Source organism: Trachurus trachurus, assembly GCF_905171665.1.
Source record: "Trachurus trachurus genome assembly, chromosome: 15".
Lineage (NCBI taxonomy): Eukaryota > Metazoa > Chordata > Actinopteri > Carangiformes > Carangidae > Trachurus > Trachurus trachurus.
Window position 1 is genome coordinate 37456 of NC_139906.1, and position 24546 is coordinate 62001.

Here is a 24546-nt window from a genome sequence, read left to right on the forward strand (position 1 = left end):
CAGCCTCGTCTATCAGCGTGTGTTGTAGGCCTGTAACGATTCACCAAAGTCACGATTCGATTCGTATCTCGATTTCTGACCCACAGTCCGATAAGAACAGAAGAGTTTTTGGTAGCAAAAACTGGATTATTTATTGTTTAGTCAAAATTAAGTCAAAATCAATATGACTGAACTGTATATGAAAGGCTATAGGGCTTTTAATTTGAAGGGCCAGATACAGGAAGTTGTGACACTCACTCGCTGTCAGTTTTTTGTTGTTGTGTTTTTTTTTTTACATGGTTTTTTTTACACGTTTTTTTTTTACACAGTTGACGGCTGATTGACACAAAAAAAAAACCTGCAGCTATGACAGAAGAGAGGGAGGATAAAAGAGTTAGAGAAAAAAGAGGACGATGGAAAGTGGAGAGTAATGGAAACGGGAGGAGGGGAAAAAGAGGAAGAGGTGGAGGAAGGACGGGAAGAAAGCAGAGCTGTAAGGGGAAGGGAAGTGAAAGAGGTGAAAGAGGACAGAAAGAAGGGAATGAATAATAGAAAAGAAACAGTGAAAGAACAGAAGAGGGAGGAAAGAAAGAGAGAGGGATGGTGAAAAGAAAAGATGTGATGCAGTGACTGTAATTAGAAGGTTCTCACAAGTACACTAATATAGTGTGTGTGTGTGTGCGTGTGTGTGTTGCGTGACAGCAGAGCATGTTGGGTAAAAACACTCGGGGCGGTTTAATGTAAAATTCAGGAGCTGCAGTGGGACGAGATGAAGAGTCTATATCCTCCTCTTCCTCCTCCTCACCTGACAGGAAGAAAATCCTGATCAATCACTTCAATAGCTACCAAATAAATGCAGTAGTGACCGGTGTAGCTACCAAATAAATGCAGTAGTGACCGGTGTAGCTACCAAATAAATGCAGTAGTGACCGGTGTAGCTACCAAATAAATGAAGTAGTGACCGGTGTAGCTACCAAATAAATGAAGTAGTGACCGGTGTAGCTACCAAATAAATGCAGTAGTGACCGGTGTAGCTACCAAATAAATGCAGTAGTGACCGGTGTAGCTACCAAATAAATGCAGTAGTGACCGGTGTAGCTACCAAATAAATGCAGTAGTGACCGGTGTAGCTACCAAATAAATGCAGTAGTGACCGGTGTAGCTACCAAATAAATGCAGTAGTGACCGGTGTAGCTACCAAATAAATGAAGTAGTGACCGGTGTAGCTACCAAATAAATGCAGTAGTGACCGGTGTAGCTACCAAATAAATGCAGTAGTGACCGGTGTAGCTACCAAATAAATGCAGTAGCGACCGGTGTAGCTACCGAATAAATGCAGTAGTGACCGGTGTAGCTACCAAATAAATGCAAGTAGTGACCGGTGTAGCTACCAAATAAATGCAGTAGCGACCGGTGTAGCTACTAAATAAATGCAGTAGTGCCCGGTGTAGCTACCAAATAAATGCAGTAGTGACCGGTGTAGCTACCAAATAAATGCAGTAGTGCCCGGTGTAGCTACTAAATAAATGCAGTAGTGCCCGGTGTAGCTACCAAATAAATGCAGTAGTGCCCGGTGTAGCATCCGTAGGTCTGTGCTACACCGGCCGTTACCATGGTTGTATCCATGGTACCTACGCCGGCCGTTATGATCGCGTTCAGAACGTTTTAATTACACGACGTAATAGTCATTAACTGTGCGGCGGAGTAGTGTCCAGAAGTGTTTTTTTATTTGACCAGTGAGTCACTATATAGTCACTATATTGAATTCACTATATAGTGAGTAGGGAGGAGGGAATGAGGGAGGGATTTAGGACACAACCCTAGTTTCACTTTAACAGACTTTAAGTAGAGAGAACTACAACTCCCAGGATGCATTTTGATTCAATGATAATTATAACTCAGCAGGAAAATACAGGAAGTTGTGTTTGATGAGCCGTGTGTCCTGCCCCCCTCCCCCCACCACCAGGGGGCGGGGCCAGGGAGAGTGAGTCCGCACAAATACACACACATTATGAATGTGTGTGTGTGCGTGTGTGTGTGCGACAGGAAGTCACACAGTGGTCGATGGCTCCTGATTGGCTCCCTGAGGGCGGGGCCTGGTCATGTGACAGAGACAGTAAATAGAGCAGGTCACCGGGGAGAAGCTGCTCTGATCGCTGGTTCGATCCCAACATCATCACCACGTTCATCATGTGTTATCTCCTCTGTCTGTCGTCCAGTTTAAAGGGACAGTTCAACATTTAGTCAGATCCTCCTCTCACCATAACCCCTATAGTCACAGCAGTAGTGAACTAATAACGTATAATTATGTAACATTACGACACACGAAGCAAATACTCTGAACTACTTTCTCTCCTGAAATCCCTCCGCCCAGCAGCAGCTGTGTCTGGAATGTAGTTCCGGCTGTATTTCCCTCTACAACAACTCTGTGTGGTAACGTTGTGTTATTATCTCATAGCGTGGTGAATGTGCAGCTCACAACTTGTCCACCAGAGCGTTGTGGAGTTGTTGGATTGTGTATTTGATGAGTTTGATGAGGGAAAGAAAAAATCCCATAATGAGCCTCCGTAGCGTAGCTCTGAGCAGCTCACGGCTCTGCTCCACCGTTCTAAAAATAGCTTGCACCGACAATTAAAGGTAACAAACCTACTGCTATGACTATAGGGATTATGGTGAGAGGAGGAGCTGACTAAATGTTGGACTGTCCCTTTAACGTCAGGCTAAAGCTCCCATGCTAACGTTAGCCTCATTCAGATCAATGCAGCTGCACTTCCTGCTCTGGAAACAAACTGAGATCAATGTGTCGCCCCGGGCAACACACACACACACACACACACACACACACACACACACACATGTTTACGCTCCGTCACACACACACACACACACACACATGTTTACGCTCCGTCACACACACACATGCAGGAGTTGTGTTTGACGTTGATGAGGGGCGACCCAGCATTGATCTGTAGAGAGAGTGTGCGACCGTGTGTCGGCTGTGTGAGTCAGTCGTGGTCGCGGTGGCGGTGGCGGCGGACGTTTCTCACCTCGTCTTCTTCTCCTGCAGGACTGAGACCGACAGGAAGTAGCGACAGGAAGGAGGAGGAGGAGGAGGAGGAGGAGGAGGAGTCAGGATGACGAGCGCGGCGCCGGCCAGGAAGCCGTACCGCAAGGCGCCGCCGCAGCACCGCGAGACCCGCCACGGCCTCACCGCCGCTGCCACGGCAACGCCACCGCCGCCGCAGCCTGACATCAATCAGGTAAACGCACACACGCTCCACACCCCCACCACCACCACCACCACCACCACCCCCGCTGCCTCACGCCTCGCCACCGCCGCCGCCAAGCGGCCGCAGAGCACCTGTCCGCGGCACCACGCCGTCTTCACGCTGCCGCCGGCCGCCACCGCCGCGCTCTCGGACAGCGAGCCGGACGTGTCCAGCCTGTCCAGTCTGGAGCTCTGCATCCCGCCGCCGTCCACGTTCAGGAACCACGGCAACCGGCCCAACAGGACCAGAACCACCGCCGTCGGCGTCACGGCCTCGGACCGCCGCACCGCCAGTCCTCATCACGCCGCCATACCTCGCCACGTTTCTAGTCCACATCATGCCACCGATCCTCACAACGCCGCTATACCTCGCCACGCCGCTATACCTCGCCACGCCGCTGCTCCTCACGCCGCCAATCCTCATGTTTCCAATCCTCATCACGCCGCGAGTCCTCACCACGTTTCTAGTCCTCGCCGCACCGCGAGTGCTCGCCATATATCCAGTCCTCATTACGCCACCGATCCTCACAACACCGCTATACCTCGCCACGCCGCTGCTCCTCACGCCGCCAGTCCTCGCCACACTCCAGGTCCTCGCCACGCCACAATTCCTCATCATGTCACCGATCCTCACAACACCGCCGTACCTCGCCACGTTTCTAGTCCTCGCCACGTTTCTAGTCCTCGCCACGTTTCTAGTCCTCGCCACGTTTCTAGTCCTCGCCACGGCGCCGGTGTTCTCTCGACCGTCAGCAGCCCGAACTCTCCAGCAGCTCGCCGTAGCTCCGCTGCGGTGGCGGCGGCAGCTGCTGTAGCCGCGGCGACGGCGGCGCCCTGGGGCTCCTCCCCCACCAGCAGCCCTAACCCTAGAAGAGCAGTACGACAACACCGGACTCAGGCCGTCGCCGTCCGGTCCCCGGCGGCCGCGGCGCCGCCGAAGAGCATCCTGAAGCAGCCGAGCTCGCTGGCGGTGGAACACACCTATGACGTCATCAGGAAGTCTAAATCCGTGGAGCTGCTGGACGACGGGCGGCGGCGGCGGGACGACGCCGACCGTCACCGACCCGCTCGCTCTCTGGACCGGGCGGAGCGCCGGGCGCTGGCGGTGCGGCGCTCGTCGGTGCCGGCGCCGGCGCCATCACCGTCACCCGGCCGACCGGACTGGAACTGGCGGATGCAGGTTCTGGAGGACAAGGTTCGGTTCTCCAGCTTCCTGGACGAGATCACCAGCAGCGTGCTAAGCCCCGCCCACCTCACGCTGCTCGGCCGCCAGTCGCCCTCGGCCGGCGCCGAGCAGGGAAGCCCCGCCCCCCGGCGCCGACACCACGGCCGGCGGCGACACGCCGACAGGAAGCAGCAGCAGCCGGCGGCGCCGGCGGCGGCGGAGGAGCCTTGGACCGAGGACCGCAGCCGGCGCTGGGACGGCTGGGTGGCGGCGCTGCAGCGGCCGGGCCGTGATGATGTCACAGAGGGGGCGGGGCCGGGCTGTGATGTCACAGAGGGGGCGTGGCCGGGCCGTGATGTCACCGAGGGGGCGCGGCCTAAAGAGGAGGAAGTGGCGGCGAGACGAGTTCAGGGGAATAAACACACAGCTTCTGTTTCTGATGCGTCGCTTCTGTCGCGCATCAAGGTGGGTCAGAGGTCAGAGGTCAGAGGTCAAAGGGCACAGCGTCATCCTCACCTCCTCACCCACTTCCTGTTTCCTGCTTCCTACTTCCTGTTTGCTACTTCCTGTTTCCTAAGCGTCAGTAAAATAATGAATGTTTTTCTTTACAGACTCAGAAACGTTGTTAATCAACATGATTGATTATCTCAGTGGTTCCCAACCGCGATCACGTGCAGTCATGTGACTGCGGCCGCCGACCAAGCGTCAGCTCAGATATTTTTATATGCTGCGTTTTATTTGAACTCGATTAATATTGGAGAAAGTGAAAGTATAGATAGTTGTTTCAGATTGTGTGTCGTGTTTTTAATCATAACGGACGACCTGCACAACGTAGTGTGACGTTCTTCCGCTTCACAAAGTTACGGACCGCTTTACTTCCAGCGGTCAACTTAACCATAGCGCTGCTGTATTTAGATTACACATAACACTCTCTCATTCTACATTCTTCATCGTTATGTTTGTACATGTTAATAGTATAGTCAGTTCATTTTTGATCATTTAATCAATGATCGCATTTTGCCGTTAGCCGCTCTGCTAACTTAGCATACTGGCCAAATGAATAAAAGCACCGTAATGTTTATGAAGAGGGCAACCAGCTCTACAAGGACTTTGGTTTTTTCAGCCTCTCTTTACTCCTCATGTCTTAGTTTTCACTCATTTTCATCTGATGTTCCGCTGAGAGCTTAGCGGCAGGTTAAGCTAATGCTACGAACTACAAGTAGATCGATGATTTAAAATGATCAAAATTTTCCAGAACACTATAGGCCTAGAAACTGAACCGACTATAACAATATGTACAAAAATAATTAAAGGTGAGCTCAGGTGAAGCTACGTGCAGCAGAGTAGTAGCTCAGGGCTGCTAGCTAGCTGCACTAGCTGTCTCTGATGCTAACGAGTGCTAGCAGCTAGCACGTCTCTCTCTCTCAGCAGCAGCAGCAGTTGTCATGACAACAAAGTAAAATAAATACAGTCTGAGAGAAGCGCTGGAGCCGCGGACCGATTCCCCACCGTCACCGACAACTAAAGCCTCGACTGGTAACAAGTATGAGGACCGTTGTAGTGAGCTAGCTCGATGCTAACTTCAGCTAGTGGTAGCGGTTAGCATCCAGCTGCTAACACCGTCTTCCCAGCTCACCACAACGACATAACAACATAACACTGGAGGCTCCCGGTGTCGGTGACGGTCGGCTATCGGCCCGCGGCTCCAGAGCTTCACTCAGACTGTATTTCCTTTCCTCTGTTGTCATGACAACGGCTGCTGTCTGGGGCAGGAGGCTACGTAGCTTAGCCCCAGAGGAGGAGGGGCCCAGTTGAAATGTTTTGTTTACAAACTGCAACGAACAAAACTCCAGACTCTACCTTTAATGTGTTGTATGTAATTTTATTTAGCCTCTAATTTTCATTTAGCCAGTATGCTAGTTAGCCGAGCGGCTAACGGCAAGATGCGATCAATGATTAAATGATCGAAAACGCTTTGACTATGTAAAAATACAAACTGAACTGACTATAAGCTGCTATTAACATGTACAAACATAACTATGAAGAATGTAGAATGAGAGAGTTAAGTGTAAAAGTGTTGTATGTAATCTAAATACAGCAGCGCTATGATGAAGTTGAAAGCCGGAAGTGAGCGGACCGTAACTTCGTGAACGTCACACACAGTCGTCCATTTTAAAAAGAACTAGAAAATGCATTTCCTGAAGGAAATACGGGTGGAAGCTGAATGAGCTGAATAAATTGTTGAAACAAATCTGAAAAGATGAAATAATATCTGAGGTAAAACTAAAACAATAATTAGTTAAAAGAATATTTGTATCAGTAATTTTTTTTAATCAATTCCGAGACATTCCAGGCGACTCCACGGTTGAAAAACACTGGATTATTGAATGAAGCATTGAACCGACGTCCTTCACTGATTGGTCGGTCTGTTTCGGTCTGAATTACCCAGAATGCCACAGTCTGAAGTCTTAACGCAGCTTTTAGTTCCTCTTATTGATCCCTGATGATCAGTGACGACGACGCTTCAGGAAACGCTGACTGCCGAACGGAGCGATGTGATTGGCTCTGGCTCTTCCCCTGTTCCAATCACAGCAGCCCACTCGTTGACCAGAACGCCCCGCTGCATGCTGGGAACTGACCAGAACGCCCCGCTGCATGCTGGGAACTGACCAGAACACCCCGCTGCATGCTGGGAACTGACCAGAACGCCCCGCTGCATGCTGGGAACTGACCAGAACGCCCTGCTGCATGCTGGGAACTGACCAGAACACCCCGCTGCATGCTGGGAGGTGTTTCTGTTTCTGTACGTCAACATCCGTTTGTCTCCATGAGGTCGTTTGATTGACAGAACGAGTCACATGTCATGTGACCAGTCGTCTCTCAGGCCCCGCCCCCTCAGGCCCCGCCCCCTCAGGCTCCGCCCCCTCCAGCCTAATCAATACCCTGACAGGTGGTCGTTGATTCCCTCTCCTCGTGTTCTCTCCTCTTTATGTTTAGAATAATATTGATCATTGATCGATGCCTGTTTAGTTTATTGTTTAATAAAATGTAAACATGTGAAACGTAGATTATTGTTATTATTATTATTTACTGTATTATTGGTTGTTTTTCTGAGTAGAAACTGATGAAATATTATTGATCAGATCTTTATTGATTTTTCTTTCACGTGACAACAAGCAAAGTTTGTCTCGTTGTCACGGCAACAGCCTCTTCCTGTCTGAACCGTGTTGTTGTTTGTTGCAGGAGGCGCTGACCGACTCCGACCGGATCAGGTGAGATACTTCTACTAGTAGTACTAATACTACTCTAATGTACTTCTACTACGTTACTGTACTTCTACTCTACTGTACTGTACTTCTACTGTGCTGTATGTTCTCTTCTCTACGTTACTGTACTCTATTCTACAGTATTTCTACTCTACTTTCTACTGGACTTTATAGTAGCTACTCTACTGAACTTCTACTATACTGTACTCTACTCTGTTCTACATTGTGAATGTGAAACGTTGTTTTTGTTGAGGTGAAAACTCCAATAATCATATTGATCAGTAACTTGTAGCTGCTTTCTTATGGAAACCCCTCCCCCCTCCCCCCTCTGTCTCGTCCCATTACCCAGAATCCTCCAGCAGCAGAATGAGGACCTGCGCCGCCGCCTCTCTCTCTCCACCCACAAGATGGAGGCCATGGAGGCGGAGTTCGACGGCAACCGCCACTACATGGAGGCGGAGCTTAGCCGCACCCGAGACGACCTGGACAAGATGAGAGACAAGTTCCGCAGGTGAGGGAGGATCAGTGCTCTGATTGGCTGTTAGAGGAACACAGCTGATTGGCTGCTCGTCCACAAGCTTGTTAGTGTGGACACTTCCTGTCACTGAGCTGAACTCAAGTTAAAGGTATCCCTTTAAGTTGAGTTCAGCCAACATTTTTTTTACGTGTCTTGCCTCACTCCCGAGTCCATGACCAGCAGATAGACACCATCCTTTCCACTGTGCGTGCAGTAACCATGGAGATAGAGCCGTATCGCCGTAATTAGCTTAGCTCAAACACTGGAAGTGTATGGGTAGTGTTAGCCTGCCTCCACCTAAAGTCGCTAATTAGCTTAGCTCAAACACTGGAAGTGTATAGGTAGTGTTAGCCTGCCTCCACCTAAAGTCGCTAATTAGCTTAGCTCAAACACTGGAAGTGTATTGTTAGCCTGCCTCCACCTAAAGTCGCTAATTAGCTTAGCTCAAACACTGGAAGTGTATAGGTAGTATTAGCCTGCCTCCTACCTAAAGTCGCTAATTAGCTTAGCTCAAACGCTGGAAGTGTATAGGTAGTGTTAGCCTGCCTCCACCTAAAGTCGCTAATTAGCTTAGCTCAAACACTGGAAGTCTATAGGTAGTGTTAGCGTGGCGCAGTCCTCAACGCAGGCGTCCCCGGTTCGAGTCCCGCATTGGGCAGACCTTTCCTGCATGTCATTCCCCCTCTCTCTGCCTCCCCCTTTCTTGTCTATCTCTACTATGGCTATCAAATAAAGGCATAAAAAGCCAAAAAATATACTAAAAAAAAAAAGAGTCACTAATTAGCTTAGCTCAAACACTGGAAGTGTATGGGTAGTGTTAGCCTGCCTCCACCTAAAGTAGCTAATTAGCTTAGCTCAAACACTGGAAGTGTATGGGTAGTGTTAGCCTGCCTCCACCTAGAGTCGCTAATTAGCTTAGCTCAAACACTGGAAGTGTATGGGTAGTGTTAGCCTGCCTCCACCTAGAGTCGCTAATTAGCTTAGCTCAAACACTGGAAGTGTATGGGTAGTGTTAGCCTGCCTCCACCTAAAGTCGCTAATTAGCTTAGCTCAAACACTGGAAGTCTATAGGTAGTGTTAGCGTGGCGCAGTCCTCAACGCAGGCGTCCCCGGTTCGAGTCCCGCATTGGGCAGACCTTTCCTGCATGTCATTCCCCCTCTCTCTGCCTCCCCCTTTCTTGTCTATCTCTACTATGGCTATCAAATAAAGGCATAAAAAGCCAAAAAATATACTAAAAAAAAAAAGAGTCACTAATTAGCTTAGCTCAAACACTGGAAGTGTATGGGTAGTGTTAGCCTGCCTCCACCTAAAGTAGCTAATTAGCTTAGCTCAAACACTGGAAGTGTATGGGTAGTGTTAGCCTGCCTCCACCTAGAGTCGCTAATTAGCTTAGCTCAAACACTGGAAGTGTATGGGTAGTGTTAGCCTGCCTCCACCTAAAGTCGCTAATTAGCTTAGCTCAAACACTGGAAGTGTATGGGTAGTGTTAGCCTGCCTCCACCTAAAGTCATCAGAGAAACTCTTAAGCAACTCTAAACGGAAACCGGCGGGCCGATCTTCGTCTCAGAGCTGACAAAACTCTCCGGTAAGGCATCTTGAGCGGTCAAATGCCGCTAACGGGACGAGATCGGTCAAAACGGAGGGTTCAAGCAACGGCTAGCTTGAGTAGCGCCGAATTCGTCCGAACAAAATTGTAAACAGCTGGTATTTAGACAAATACCGTAGGAGGCAGGCTAAAGCCGCGTTTCCACTACATGGTACCGGCTCGACTCGACTCGACTCGACTCGACTCGGCCTTTTTGCGTTTCCATTACGTAAAAGTACCTGGAATCTGGTACCCGGTACTATTTTTTTAGTACCTGCTCAGCCGCGGTTCCAAAACGGCTGAAGCGGTACTAAAATGTGACGTGTAAACATTGCGAACTGCTGATTGGTCAGAGAGTCGTCACCGGTGGCCGCGGGTCATCAGATATCACCACATTTCAATAAATAAATGTTTTAAAATGAACAAACTATGCAAGTATGGTCGCTTTTCCGCTGTCGCTGTCCCCCCCCCCCCCCCCCCCCCCCCCCCGCCCCTCCCCTCCCCGTCTGGCCATGTGGGTTTGTTGACAACGAAGCCGGCGAAAAATCAATACGGAGCGGTGGCTAACTTTATATAACAAATAGGATGTTAGCTACGATGTGTAGTCTTAACTGTCAAAAACAAAGGCTTACAGTTACGGAGCTGGTTTGTGTGGCGGTGCAGCAGAGAGGAGAGGAGAGGAGAGGAGAGGAGAGGAGAGGAGAGCTGGGACACCGGGGGGCTGCGGCCAGGTAACGGATGTTGCAAGGTTGATTTTCAGCCGTGAGAGGCCAGGTGAAGGCAGAGAGCCTCCGCTCTCACTCGTAACAACTCACAAGTCTTGTAGTAGGCTATCAAATTACACCGGAGCTTTTTAATTAAGGTAAAAATGTGGCATAACCACGGGGAAAATCCTGTTTATAGTTTTGCTTTATTTTGTTAAGCGCCGCCGGTCGCTATGACGACCGGCCACTCTAAAGCCGGTACTATCCTGTAATGGAAACGCTCTCTAGAATAGTACCTGGTACCAGAGCCGAGCCGAGTCGAGTCGAGTCGAGCCGGTACCATGTAGTGGAAACGCGGCTTAACACTACCTATACACTTCCAGTGTTTGAGCTAAGCTAATTAGCGACTTTAGGTGGAGGCAGGCTAACACTACCTATACACTTCCAGTGTTTGAGCTAAGCTAATTAGCGACTTTAGGTGGAGGCAGGCTAACACTACCTATACACTTCCAGTGTTTGAGCTAAGCTAATTAGCGACTTTAGGTGGAGGCAGGCTAACACTACCCATACACTTCCAGTGTTTGAGCTAAGCTAATTACAGCGATACGGCTCTATCTCCATGGTTACTGCACGCACAGTGGAAAGGATGGTGTCTATCTGCTGGTCACGGACTCGGGACTGAGGCAAGACACGAAAAATAAAATGTTGGCGTATCCCTTTAGACACACTGAGATGGTCCGAAAGAGATTTTAAGATTCCACTCAGAACAGAGACTCGTTAACTACCTCTGTTATTACTCTGTTATTAGTTTGTAATAACTCAGGTGTGACTGTCGTTACCTGTCACTCAGCTCCTCACAGGCCACCGTAGAAACTCCTCACACACACAAAGAGCTCTCGCCCACTAATTTAACTTCCTCTGTCAACAATTAATAATTAACTCCAATAATAGCTCTGCGCTCTGAGGGCGAGTGAGCATCCTTCACCCATCTCTCTCTGAATGAATGAATGAATGAATGAATGAATGCTTTATTTCAAACATGTAAGTAATACATTAAACTTGAAGCACTAGTCGATAAAACCCTTGCCTGTTAAAAGGGTTTTCCATGGAGTTTCTCCTCAGTGGATGTGAGGGTCTAAGGACAGAGGATGTTGTTATGATGGGATGTGAAGCCCTTTGAGACAAACTGGTGGTAAAAACAACGGGCTATAGTAATATAATTGCCTTGCCTTGCCTTTGTATGTTTGAAAAGGAGTAGGAAGAAGCATTGGCTTATTAATTCCTACCCCTTCTCCACTTAGTACCTAGTACTATAGGTTATCTTACTTCCTGTGTATCCTGTTTTTTGTTTGTTTGTTTTTTTAATACTCTCAACAATGAAATGCAAAATGTTTTTAAAGTTGTGTCTCCCTCTCTCTCTGCAGACTGCAGAACAGCTACACGGCGTCTCAGAGAGCCAATCAGGACCTGGAGGAGAAGCTCCACGCTCTGGTAAACCTCCTTTATTCCACTGATTCTGTTCATTAGTGTGACGTCAACTCAGTAACGAGGCTCCTGATTGGTGCAAACCCTCCTGACTGTGTATGTGTGAGTGTGTGTGTGTGCGTGTGTTTTGTCATCGATCAGTCGGCCAATAACTGATCGATGACTAAATGATAACGCACTCTCATGCTGTGCATTGATTAATAGTGGAAAAGTGGATGTGACTGACAGCACTGTGGTTGCCACGGGCGACCAAACTGGAGGTCGGAGGTCACCGGTCATCAGTTGGTGCAGCGAAGACAAATAAAAGATAAGGGGTCGTTACCACGGTGACAAGTCTGTTTAACTAATGAAATAAACACCAGTATTGATTTTTTATTGGTAAAAATGTTCAGATCAGCTGAAACGCCAAATGTTTGATCAATAAATAAACACTAATCAAAGATTATCAGTAATTAAATTCATTTAATTTCACACGTTGAGCCGCCACCTCATCGTGATGGAGATGATAGATATGTACACATAGCTGCTGCCTCTGATGCTGCTGTCCATTGGAACGATACGTCAACGCGGCGGCCATCTTGGTCAGGGGGAAGCCGTGTCTACTTCCTGCTGCATTAGAGGTCTATCAACCATTAACATCACCACAACTCACTGAAAAGGTATAAAAAAGTAAAAAGTATAATTTTTTTCTTTTTATATTAAACATGAACTTACATACTCAGACACACACCCACATGCATAAATACACTGAAATGTGTTCTACAAGGTCTGACTGCTGGTCAGACGTTTATATGTCCATGGTCAGAAACCCCGGACCAAGATGGCCGCCGTGTTGATGTACCTTACAAGCCCGGATGCGGCATCTACGTGTATCTATGGTCTGAGCACCTGATTGGTCCAAGGAGTTCTGTTGTCGGGGGCTTTCTGCCCCGGTAGTCTCCAAGGCAAACAGTCAAACATCCAGGATGTCATCGGGGTCGGAGGTCGGGGCTCTGGTGAGCGCCTGGCGGCCGCGTGGCACCGCACCAAGCAGCGGCGCTGCCCCGCGTCCTGCAGGAAGGTCCAGAAGGTGCAGTGTGATTTGGGTGGCAGTCATGGGCCTCGACGAGCCAATCCCTGGACAGTGACTCTGCCCACGGGGACATGGACTGTCACCTCGCGGGGGGGGGATGAGCGCTACTGGCTAGAGATGGTCGGGCTCAACCCCACCCACAGTCCTGCCTCTGGAACCTGGCGTGGACATTTTTAGCTGTTTTCTGTTGGTGAATAATGAAATAGAGACTTCTTCTGCCGGCCGACAAGCTTTTATTTCCCTGCAAGGAGAAGTCAGTCCTCACCCGAACGGTGACGGTAAAGGAAAGACCCAGAGAATGAGGAGACCTAAACATTTATACCTGAGGAACGCCCCCTAGGTGTGTTCCATATCCTTTTGTCTGCTGCAGGGGTCGGCCCCTTAACCAGAGAGGGTTTTCACACCCGTTTGTCTGCTGCAGGTATCGGCACCGACCCCCGATGGGGTTTTGTGTCTAGGTGGGAAGTTAAGAGGTCTAGACATTAAAATACACAAATGGGTAAGAAACAAAAGGAGATCTGACATCTTGGGGGGAAAAGCAGGTGTAGGGAAGTACCTGAGGTATCTCAGCTGTTGAAACATAGAAAGATTCAAATGTACCATAACAAAGCCAACTCCTTGAGAGAGGCTGTTCTCTTCTCTACTCTTGGAGAGGCAGTGAGCTGGTGTGGGTTGTTTGTAGCTCCCAGCTCAGCCGCTGTGTGTTACGTCGTCCCGGCTGAACGAGAGTCGCCTCCCTGCTCCTTCGGGTCGGGGACGAGTCTCTCTCTGTTGTTTCAGCCAACGTACAGAACGTTCCCACTAAGTTTAGTCTGAAAGCAGCTTTATTTTGAAGGGTCAGGTTCATATGTGTGTGAACATTGTGTAAAGTTTTGGGATAAATGATTGATAAAGTTTCTTCGTCAACTTCAACTTCCTGTTTGTTTGTTGTCTAATGTGGTTCATCTCTCTCTTCCTCCCTCTCTCTCTCACGCTGCTCTCTGATGGACTCATCTTCATCTTCCTCATCATCCTCTTCATCCTCATCAGGCTGCCGTCAGTCAAACATGGGTTCATGCAGTTGGGTTTCATTCTTCTTCCTCCTCCTCCTCCTCCTCTTCCTCCCCCCTCCTCTTCATCACATCTCTCCTCCTCTTCCTCACTCGGTCAGCGGTTTGAACACCGACTCGTCAGCTCAGCGCCACTTTGTTAAACGATGAGGTTTTTAAAGAGCCCCGCCCCCTCTCAGTCGTCGTTGCCATGCCAACAACAAGGTGTTGTCATGGCGACTTTTTAAACTCGGTGTTCAAACTGTTGATTAATGATTTGAGTTGCCTGTAGAACCCGATCGCTCCTCTCTACAGAACCGACGAGACGTTATTGATGACATGATGTCATTATTGATTCTGCTTATCAGTTTGAATATATAGCTTCACTTCCTGTTTGGTAACCGCGCAGTAAAAAGCGTAATTTCAACATCAGTGACGAATCACTGAGGACCAGCTAGGCTAATGTTAGCATCGTTCGCAGATGAAATAGCAGGGAGTATGGATTAGCTGGTTAGCGCCCTGTTGTTTGACTCCGCCCACAATCTGCTGTAGCGAGGAGCGATTTGTTGTAAGAATGAAAAAAGGAAATCCATGTTAACAGGAAGGTTTTCTTCATGCTAGCTTTGTTAGCAAGTGTTAGCTGTGTTAGCATTAGCTGTGTAGCAGGGTTAGGGTTAGCTGTTAGCGGTGTTAGCTGTGTTAGCATTAGCTGTGTAGCAGGGTTAGCTGTTAGCGGTGTTAGCTGTGTTAGCATTAGCTGTGTAGCAGGGTTAGCTGTTAGCGGTGTTAGCTGTGTTAGCATTAGCTGTGTAGCAGGGTTAGCTGTTAGCGGTGTTAGCTGTTTGCCTGCTGCTTCTTTTTGTTTTTGTTTTCAGTGCAGGAAGAGACTTGATGAAACTATTTCATCTTTCAGCTTTGACGCTTCGATCAAGATCTTATTGATCTTATCGATGCTATTGCAGCGGCCGCACCATCCCATAATGCACCTGTGGAGTGCTGCTAGCTAAAGCAGCATTCAAATGATCTGGGAAACCTGGAGAAACATGAAACACGTCAGATTTTAGACAAGGGAAGCTAAACTACAGAAAACTACAAAGATGGCGTCTCCATGGATACGAACCTGTTGCAGCCGTACAGACACGTTTTCTGAAGATTGTTCCCACATGATCTGAATGTAGTTCCTCTGCTGAAGCCCCGCCCCCTGCCTCTATTGGCTGTCTCAGCTGTGATTGGCAGCCGATGCTCTAACACGATGTCTATGCCCCGCCCCCTCCCTCCCCCGCAGCTACGGAAGGTGGAGAGGGACAAGAAGACGATGGACCAGGAGATCGTGGAGCTGACCAACAAACTGCTGGACGCCAAGAACACCATCGACCGGCTGGAGGAGCTCAACGTGAGTTACTCTGCTCTACTCTACTTCTACTCTGCTCTGCTGCAAATCACTGCACTGTGCTCTATTGTAGCCTGCAGTACACTACTCTACTTTACTATACTCTAGTAGTTTTTTACTGCACTGTAGCTTCTCTATTCTACTTTACTGTACTTTACTGTACTCTACCGTACATTACTTAGTCTACTGTACTTCCTTTGTATAGTTGATAGTGTCTCAGATTAAAGCAGATATCAGTGGAATGTTTTTGTTAATATAAGTCCTAAATAGTCCTATTTTCCGTCAGCAATCACTTACATGAAGTATTTCAGCCTAAACACGAGTCTCTCCGTCACTCTGCTCTGCTGTAACCCGAGGAGAAAATTTTCCTTGTGGGATACAAGTGTTATCCAATGAGGAGAGAGAACGGCATGAAGGGCTGTGTGTGCAGCCAAGGGATGCGCGTGAATGTGGTGACGTAGCACGAGGACCAATTGATGCCTGACAAGGGCGGGGGCTGCTAACTCATGGTGCGTTCAAAGAAACTCGTACTTTGTGTTTTTCCTTCCTGTGAAGTCATACCAGTTCGATCTGGTACGAGTTCACGGGTCGGAAGTTACGAGTGGCCGTTATAGGGAACTTTCACAGACAACAGGATGGTAAAAACACGAGCTACGGGTTACCTGGAACGCTACCAAGTCGTAGTTGTGACTTGAAGCTGTAACTTACGGTTTCAAAAGCCTGCCTTGAACGCAGCATTAGCCGAAACGGCCGTGAAGCTGATATCTGCTTTAATAATAATAATAATAATAAATTTAATTTGTAATGCACTTTTCATCGGCACGATCTCAAAGTGCTACAATTGTTAAAACAAGGTAGGGAAAGTAGAGTTAAAAACAGGGTCGAAGGAAGAGTTAAAAATGTTAAAAACAGGGTAAAGGAAATAAAAACATGCTCAATAAAAACAACAAAGCAGGGTTAAAATCACTATGTGGTTAACATTTAAAGGCCTTTCTAAATAAAAAGGTTTTCAGGCCTGTTTTAAAAGAGTCTAAGCTCTGAGCAGCCCTCAGCTGGGTTGGGAGGCTGTTCCAGAGGCGTGGTGCAGCCGAGCAAAAGGCTCGGTCTCCCATGGTGGAGAGCCTGGTGCTAGGGACTTGGAGGAGCAGAGTATTGGTGGATCTGAGGGTGCGGGTGGTGGACTGTAAGGTGATGAGTTCTTGGAGGTATGTGGGTGCAAGTCCATGAATGAATGCAGATTAGGTTCTTTATGGGTTTTAGGGTTTAAAGGGATACGCCAACATTTTTATTTTTTTCGTGTCTTGCTTCTCTCCTGAGTCCATGACCAGCAGATAGACACCATCCTTTCCACCGTGCATGCAGCAACAAGGGAGATGGAGGCAGAGCTGGCACACCGCTAATTAGCTTAGCTCAAACACTGGAAGTGTATAGGTAGCGTTAGCCTGCCTCCACCTAAAGTCGCTAATTAGCTTAGCTTAAACACTGGAAGTGCATGGTGTTTTATTTTGTGAAAGTAACCGGAAGTGCGTTGGTCACAATGGCTAGCTTGAGTAGCGCCGAATTCATCCCAACAAAATTGTAAACAGCTGGTATTTAGACAAATTAACGACACACTGCTGATCTAAACGGCTACTTTCTCACCTAAACATGTTTGAAATGTGGATAAAGTGAAATATTTACAGAGTTTAGAGCTAAAATGAAATCAGCTTCTGACTGCTGATTTCAGCTAGGAGGCAGGCTAACACTACCCATACACTTCCAGTGTTTGAGCTAAGCTAATTAGCGACTTTAGGTGGAGGCAGGCTAACACTACCCATACACTTCCAGTGTTTGAGCTAAGCTAATTAGCGTATCCCTTTAAAGGTTTTGGTAGAACCAGAACCGTCAGTGACATCATCCTGCTCTGTGTTGTGTTCAGGAGCGCTACCGGCAGGACTGTAATCTCGCCGTTCAGCTGCTCAAGTGCAACAAGTCACATTTCAGGAACCACAAGTTCGCTGATGTAAGTAACTGATCACTGATCAATACTTTGATTTAAATGTGTTTCTGTTCATATCTGATATAAACTATGTGTGTGTGTGTGTGTGTGTGTGTGTGCAGCTGCCCTATGAGCTGCAGGACATGCTGAACAAACACATGAAGAGCAGCCTGCCTGAGGGCGGCTCCGCCCCCGACCCCGACACACTCAGTCTGACGCCGGCCGACGTCGTTCCCACATCCGTCATCGCCCGCGTGCTGGAGAAACCTGAGCCGCTGCTGCTCAACTCGGCCCAGTCCAGCAGCAGCTGCAGCCGCCCCGTCGCCGAGGACGTGTTCGTGCACGTGGACATGACGGGCGGCGGTGGCGGTGGCGGTAGCGTGGTGCGGGCAGAGCGCCGCGGGCGGGAGAACGGCGGCGGCGGCGGTGGTGGTGCTGCTCAGGAGGCGGTGGCGGCGCAGCAGAACGGGTCGTGCCGCAGCCAGAGCAGCCTGGACGGAGAGGACCTGGGAGTGGGCGCGGCGCCGTCGTTCGAGAAGCTGAACCCATACCCGCCGCCGCCGCCGCCCCACCCGCCTCACCACCCGCTCTACCCCGGACGCAAAGTCATCGAGTTCTCGTCGGACGACAAGGTGAAGATCCCCAAGAACTCGCCTCTGCCCAACTGCACCTACGCCACGCGGCAGGCCATCTCGCTCAGCCTGGTGCAGAACGACGACGAGCGGCTGGCCGCACCCGCCAGCCCCGCCCCCTCCTCCTCCTCGGGGGGCAGGGGGGGCGGGGCCATCCAGCGCACGCCGCTGTCCCAGCAGGACGCTGCCAGCGAGCCGCAGTCCAGCCAGTCGAGTCCCTTCAGCAGCCCGCCACAGGTAAGCCCCGCCCACCTGCACAGTAGAGCTGGGACGATACGCTTTTCTCCCGACTCGATTCTTCTACGATTTTTTAGATGCAGATTCAATTTAAAGGGGTACGCCAACATTCTGGCTTCTGAAACCTTTCTGACAAAATGAGATATAGACGGAGGTAAACTGCTACATTTTAACATTTAACTGCACACAAATACTGTAGGAGCTTATACATGAACATACTCCATTATAAAGTGAACTTAAACCCTTTTCAAAACTTGGACTCTCTGGATGTAAAAAATACTAACAAATGCACATTGCACAATAGGGGTAGCAGAAAAAAATCGATTCACATAAGTATCGCAATATTTTTTTTGACGATTTCTAAATCTTTTTTTTTTTTTCAACAATCAATAATTTTTTTTTTTTTTTTTTGCCTTTTTTTTTTATATAGTATATATTGTGCAATGTGCATTTGTTCACCTTTTTTACATACGGACATTTTTATGCACATTTTTAGGTAGGAGGCAGGCTAACACTACCCATACACTTCCAGTGTTTGAGCTAAGCTACTTCGTATCTTTCTCACTAGTAAGAGAGATAAGTAAATGTTTTGTTCTATTTTATATAAAGTCTAAAGTCTAACGGTCCCCCCGCCCCCCCCCCCCCCCCCCCCCCCGTTGCCCCCCAGGCGCCCAGCGTGCTGGCGAGCTCCGGCAGCTCGGAGGAAGATCTCCTCGCCAACTGGCAGCGCATGTTCGTGGAGAAGATGGCGCCGGCGTGCGAGGCGGCGCTGGTCCACCGCACGTCGTTCAGCAGCCAGACGGCGTCGGAGCTGCAGCGGGGGGGCGGGGGGGGCGGGGGGGGCGTGGCCTACTCGGACGGCGAGGAGGGCTCGTCGGCGCGGAGCTGGACGCCGAGCCGCGGCTCCAGCCTCGACACCGACACCGACACGGAGCAGCGGCCGGGACGCCGCGGGCGCTACGGCGGCGGCCGCGGCTCGGTGGGGGAGGGGGAGGAGGGGGAGGGGGAGGGGGAGGGGCTTCTGATGAACCTGGACGACGACGGCGGCAGCGGGGACACGGCGGTCACCGTGGCGACCAGGCAGGAGGAGGAGGAGGAGGAGGAGGAGGAGGAGGTGAGGGACGTCCTCCCCCACCAGCTGCCCGTCATCTCGCCGTCGCGCCTCCTGGAGCTGGACGCCGCCGTTGCCCCCGGCGACGCCGTAGCCGTAGCGACGCCGCGGCGCCAGAAGAGCCCGAAGCGGATGGGGGTTCACCACCTGCACCGCAAGGACAGTCTGACCCGCGCGCAGGAGCACGGCACGCTGCTGGACTGAGGCTGCCGCTGCCGCTCGCCGCGCTGCTGCACCGTGCTGCCTCAGCTGCTCCATCACCGGGGTCGGAGGTCACGCCCATCCAGGATATAGCCATACTCTACCGTATGCTGCCGAGTGTGTGTGTGTGTGTGTGTGTGTGTGTGTGTGTGTGTGTGTGTCCTATAAAGTATTGATCACCTGACCAAGATAAATAATCAATAATCAGTATTAGGATCAATATTAGAAATCCCAAATCTATTGTGTGCGTGTGTTGATCAGCTGATAACTGATCAGTGAATCAACCAATCATGTGTTATTATGAAAATAAATCAAGTAAAAACTTTATTTTTAAAGATTCTGTAACGAAGAGAAACAATAAGTAATGAAATTTAAAGGATAATTAACCCTTTTTACAATCTGGACCTTATTTCTATCATAAAATCGGATCATTTCCTCCCCCAGATAACTTTGGTCTGTAGGTTGACCTACTGAGCTGCTCATTTTGTTCTGACAAGTCGAAAACACGCAGAAACAAAACCAGGTCAGAGGTCAGTAGGTCAACCTACAGACCCCGGATGTTGATAACAGCTAACCCCGGACTCAGAGGGGAATAGCACTAGCCTATCACAACTAAATATTGGTGAAATGAAGGAGTTTCTCTGCAGATAATGTGTTATTTAGAGGCTGCATTCTGCTGCCCTGTAGACTCCATTATACGGATATACGCGCCTCTCGGCTGGAGCTCATTTCATCACAACCACTTGGAATGACACCAAAGTTATCTGGGGGGGGGGAATGATCGGATTTTAGGATAGAAATAAGGTCCAGATTGTTAAAAACGTTAATTATCCTTTAAATCAAATTCACCATTAGGCCAAAAGTGACTTTAGTCCCGATGAACCGAGGCGTTGCTGCATTCTGATTGGCTGTCGACATAAGCATCAATGATGAGTGTGTGAGTGAGTGTGTATGTGTGTGTGTGTGTGAGTGTGTGTGTGTGTCAGAGTCGGGGGGGGGGGGGGGGGGGATAAACACTTTAAAACACTGAAGTAAAAACTTTACGGACGTCTTTGCCTTGTTTCCGGACCAGGAGCTTTTATTTTGAAGAACACAGACGAGACACACCTGGATGAACACACTCTCTCTCTCACACACACACACTCACACACACACACAGACACACACACACACACACAGACACACACACACACAGACACACACACACACACACACACACACAGACACACACAGACACACACACACACCCTCTCTCTCTCTCTCTCTCTCTCTCTCTGGTTGCGAGTGCGACGCCGCGTCTCTCTCTTTTATTTAGTCAATAATCATTGTTTTTCTTTGTTTGTTGTTTGTTTGTTGTCCCTGCTGGGGGGACGGACATCAACATGTTCTTGTTGTTGTTGTTGTTTATTTGTTTATGAAGTTTTTTCTCTTGTTTTGTTTTGATTTGATTTGATCTGTTGTTGATTAGTTTTAGTGTTTTGCCTAGTGGAGTGTACGAAGGCCTAGAGGACACACACCTGGAGGGTTAACCCTAACACACACACCGTAACCATAACAACCTGCTCAGCGTTCCCACTCGATCACATCCGCTCCCACAGCTCTGTTTGCTGTTTTCACACCTCACTAAGGATTTATTTTCTAAAAAAGTGCCTAGTGAGAAAACTAGAGACTTTTGCCCAATTCTAATTTCCATCCCTAGCCCCTAGCCTTAGCCTTAGCCTTTAACCCTTAGTCCCTTGAAACAGAGCTACAATTCGTAGGGGTTGAAAGTCAACATTTCATCAATGAGACCAACATTTATCTCCTAAAAAGAATGTAACTACCCGGCGGTAAACCTTTAAGAACCTGCGGGTAAGTTAATTAGCGATGGTCTTTTCTCCCCCGGGATGACGACGGAGGTTGGCCGGCTGACGAGCTCTCGAGCAGTTGATCTGCTCCACCGTGGAGCTTCACTTCTCCCAAAAACATCGGAGCAAACGTCTAAACAGCCTCATGTGGATAAACCGACCGCACATTGGGATCTAAACAGCTACTTTCTCACATGGAAAAATATTAAAACTTAACAAAGTGACGTAATAACAGCGCTACAGTGAGAAATAAAACAGCTGCCGGTCGCCGCAAGATGCATTCTGGGAAACTTGTCATAGCCCTCGGTTTGAAGTGTGCCTCTGAAAAGTCTCTGTTTGAAGGTCCAGATAGCCAGACCACTTCTCCCTAACCCTCGTCTGAACCAGAACCAGGACCGGACCACTTCACCTGAACGAGCAAAACGAAGAGTTAGGGCCACGGGCTAAAACGAAGAGTTAGGGCCACGGGCTAAAAAGAAGAGTTAGGGCCACGGGCTAAAACGAAGAGTTAGGGCCACGGGCTAAAACGAAGAGTTAGGGCCACGGGCTAAAGGCTAAGGGCTAAGGGGGGAACTGGAATTCACCCTTTGAGTTGATGAGTGTTTCCATGTTTGTGTTGTTCTATGATAAATTCATAGGGATTTCTAAACATGTAACTGTAACACCGTGTCCTGACATACAGCGAGCAAGCGAAACGGCAACGAAAACTCGCGTGATGGTGTCCTGATATGCAGCGTGATGATTTTGTCACGAGTATATTCTATTGGTTCGGAATCCAAATTATCGAGGGACGTAGCTACACAAACTTGCGGCGCTATTCTGAGTTTCCTGGCATTTCCTGGTTGCTGTTTCTCACATCTTGGAGTGTTTGTTCCTCTCATATTCTCCTCTCTCTGATAACTAGCTTGTCAACAGAAAGCAGCGTGGACTTATCAACCAATAAGAAGTGTTTAGGGGCGGGACACCGCCGCCAAATGTCGTCCAGATAGAGACAACGCCAGCGATAATTTCAGGGTTGAGCGACATCGCTCGCGGCGTCAGGACAGGCTGATTGAAAAGTAGCTACGCATAGTTGTAGGTCAGGACCGGGTGGGGCCACAGACTCTGCACATCTTTAAACCAGACTCCTGGAGCTGAGAGAGGAAGAAACAAAGAAACAAAACTCTACAAAATAAGGTCCAACTGTGGAACAGAACATGAACGGGTCAGATGATCAGAGGATGTAGAGTAACAACAGGTCTGTCAGACCGGAGCGGCTGGGAAGAGAGTGGGAACTCTGATGGTCCTGGTCCAGGTGTTCCAGCTGTTTCAGCTCTAACTTCCTGCTTCACATTAAATCATGTGGCTTTTATTGTGAAGGGGCCACAGACAGGAAGTGTGACTGACCCGGGCCTCCGTACCCCCCCCCCCCCCCCCCACCCCCCTCACAGCTCTTTGATTGTCACCAATGACTCAATGATTGATCAGCTGATTGATTGGAGACGCTCTGCAGTTGTTCACACTGACCGATGAGTATTGATTATTGATTATTGATCGGCTCATTGATCTGAATGTGTTTGTGATCAGAGCGTCAGTATTGATCTTCTTCTTCATCATCATCATCATCATCATCGATATTTAGTCTGCACCATGAATGTCTGTCAGTGTTATGGAAGCTGAGCGTTGCCGTGGTGATAACGAGCACCAATCCACTTCCTGATGCGTTGCGGTGCATTGTGGGAAACGACGCTGTGAGCAGAACAGAGAGCATGATGGGAAACGGAGTCTTTCTCACCTGGTGGAGCGAGGACGCTGCTGCAGAGTGTGTCTGTGTGTGTTACTGTGTGTGTGTGTTACTGTGTGTGTGTGTGTTACTGTGTGTTACTGTGTGTGTGTGTTACTGTGTGTGTGTGTGTGTTACTGTGTGTGTGTGTTACTGTGTGTGTGTGTGTTACTGTGTGTTACTGTGTGTGTGTGTTACTGTGTGTGTGTGTGTGTTACTGTGTGTGTGACTGTGTGTGTGTGTGTGTATAAATCATGGACACACAGACGTACGATCCTGTTTGTGTTCAACTGATGAATTATTAACGACGGCATTTTATTCTGTGACGGCTGCAAAATCCCACAGTTACAGAGACACACGAACACACCATCACACACAGAGACACACACACACACTCTTTCATTTCCAACTTTCTGTTCTGATGAATCACATGAAATATTAAACACACACACACACTTTAAAGTATTAGCGACCCATTTCTGACGGTAATAAAACCTTAATAATTTAACATGAGCTGCTCGTTCAGCTGATAACTGTGTGTGTGTGTGTGTGTGTGTGTGTATAAATAGACTTTACATCTGTCCTGGTGAAACATTAATGACTCTTCTTCATGAGTTTAATCTGAGACGTCGACGCACTCAGACAAGGTCACCTTCATCATCCTCCTCCTCCTCTTCCTCTTCCTCCTCCTCCTCTTCCTCTTCATCATCCTCCTCCTCTTCCTCCTCCTCCTCCTCCTCCTCCTCCTCTTCCTCCTCCTCCTCTTCCTCCTCCTCCTCTTCCTCTTCATCATCCTCCTCCTCCTCCTCCTCCTCCTCCTCTTCTTCCTCTCTTTGTCTCTCTGGTCGTTCATCTTCATCGGTGTGAAGCAGCAGCAGCTTCCTGCTCTGAGGTCAGAGTTTCCCATCATGCATCACTGCACTGACATCACCTTCACCTGACACGGTTACCGTTGGTTACGTGTTGACGTGTCGTCATCAAACACAAACCAGCTTCACGTCAGAGGAACTCACCTGAGCGATCGACACCGTCACGTTATTATTATTGATCCACATTATTATTAATCTACATTATTATTGATTCTTGTTATTTGAAGCTTCTGTTGTCGCTGTGACGACGTCAACACTCGTGAACGCAGCGCGACGGCTCAGCGCCGTCTTTAGCCGCTCACTTTTTCTTTCAGGTTTTAAAAGACAAAACAAAACAAATGTTTTGTTGATTTTCAACTGAAATGTATTAAAACAAATCTTCTCTTGGATTTTAAAACGACAAAATATTATTTTCATCTGAGGAGAAATCGATCCAACGGAGCCGTTAG

The 24546-nt window shown here is 48.8% G+C and overlaps 1 protein-coding gene across 2 annotated transcripts in view; it reads left to right on the forward strand.

Annotated features, from left to right (window-relative positions):
- The window catches only part of tjap1 (tight junction associated protein 1 (peripheral)), a 33568-nt gene extending 13237 nt beyond the window's left edge, over positions 1 to 20331 (forward strand). The window contains exons 3-11 of one of the 2 annotated variants that reach the window (XM_083988102.1): positions 3047 to 3239; positions 7656 to 7684; positions 8028 to 8189; positions 11910 to 11976; positions 14072 to 14101; positions 15356 to 15463; positions 17379 to 17462; positions 17561 to 18307; positions 18975 to 20331. In XM_083988102.1, the coding sequence (XP_083844228.1) occupies positions 3114 to 3239; positions 7656 to 7684; positions 8028 to 8189; positions 11910 to 11976; positions 14072 to 14101; positions 15356 to 15463; positions 17379 to 17462; positions 17561 to 18307; positions 18975 to 19622 (2001 nt within the window). In that variant the 5' untranslated portion in view covers positions 3047 to 3113 and the 3' untranslated portion in view covers positions 19623 to 20331. The remainder of the gene's footprint in view (positions 1 to 3046; positions 3240 to 7655; positions 7685 to 8027; positions 8190 to 11909; positions 11977 to 14071; positions 14102 to 15355; positions 15464 to 17378; positions 17463 to 17560; positions 18308 to 18974) is intronic. The other variant, XM_083988103.1, reaches the window with a different exon arrangement.
- The last annotated feature ends 4215 nt before the right edge of the window (positions 20332 to 24546 follow it).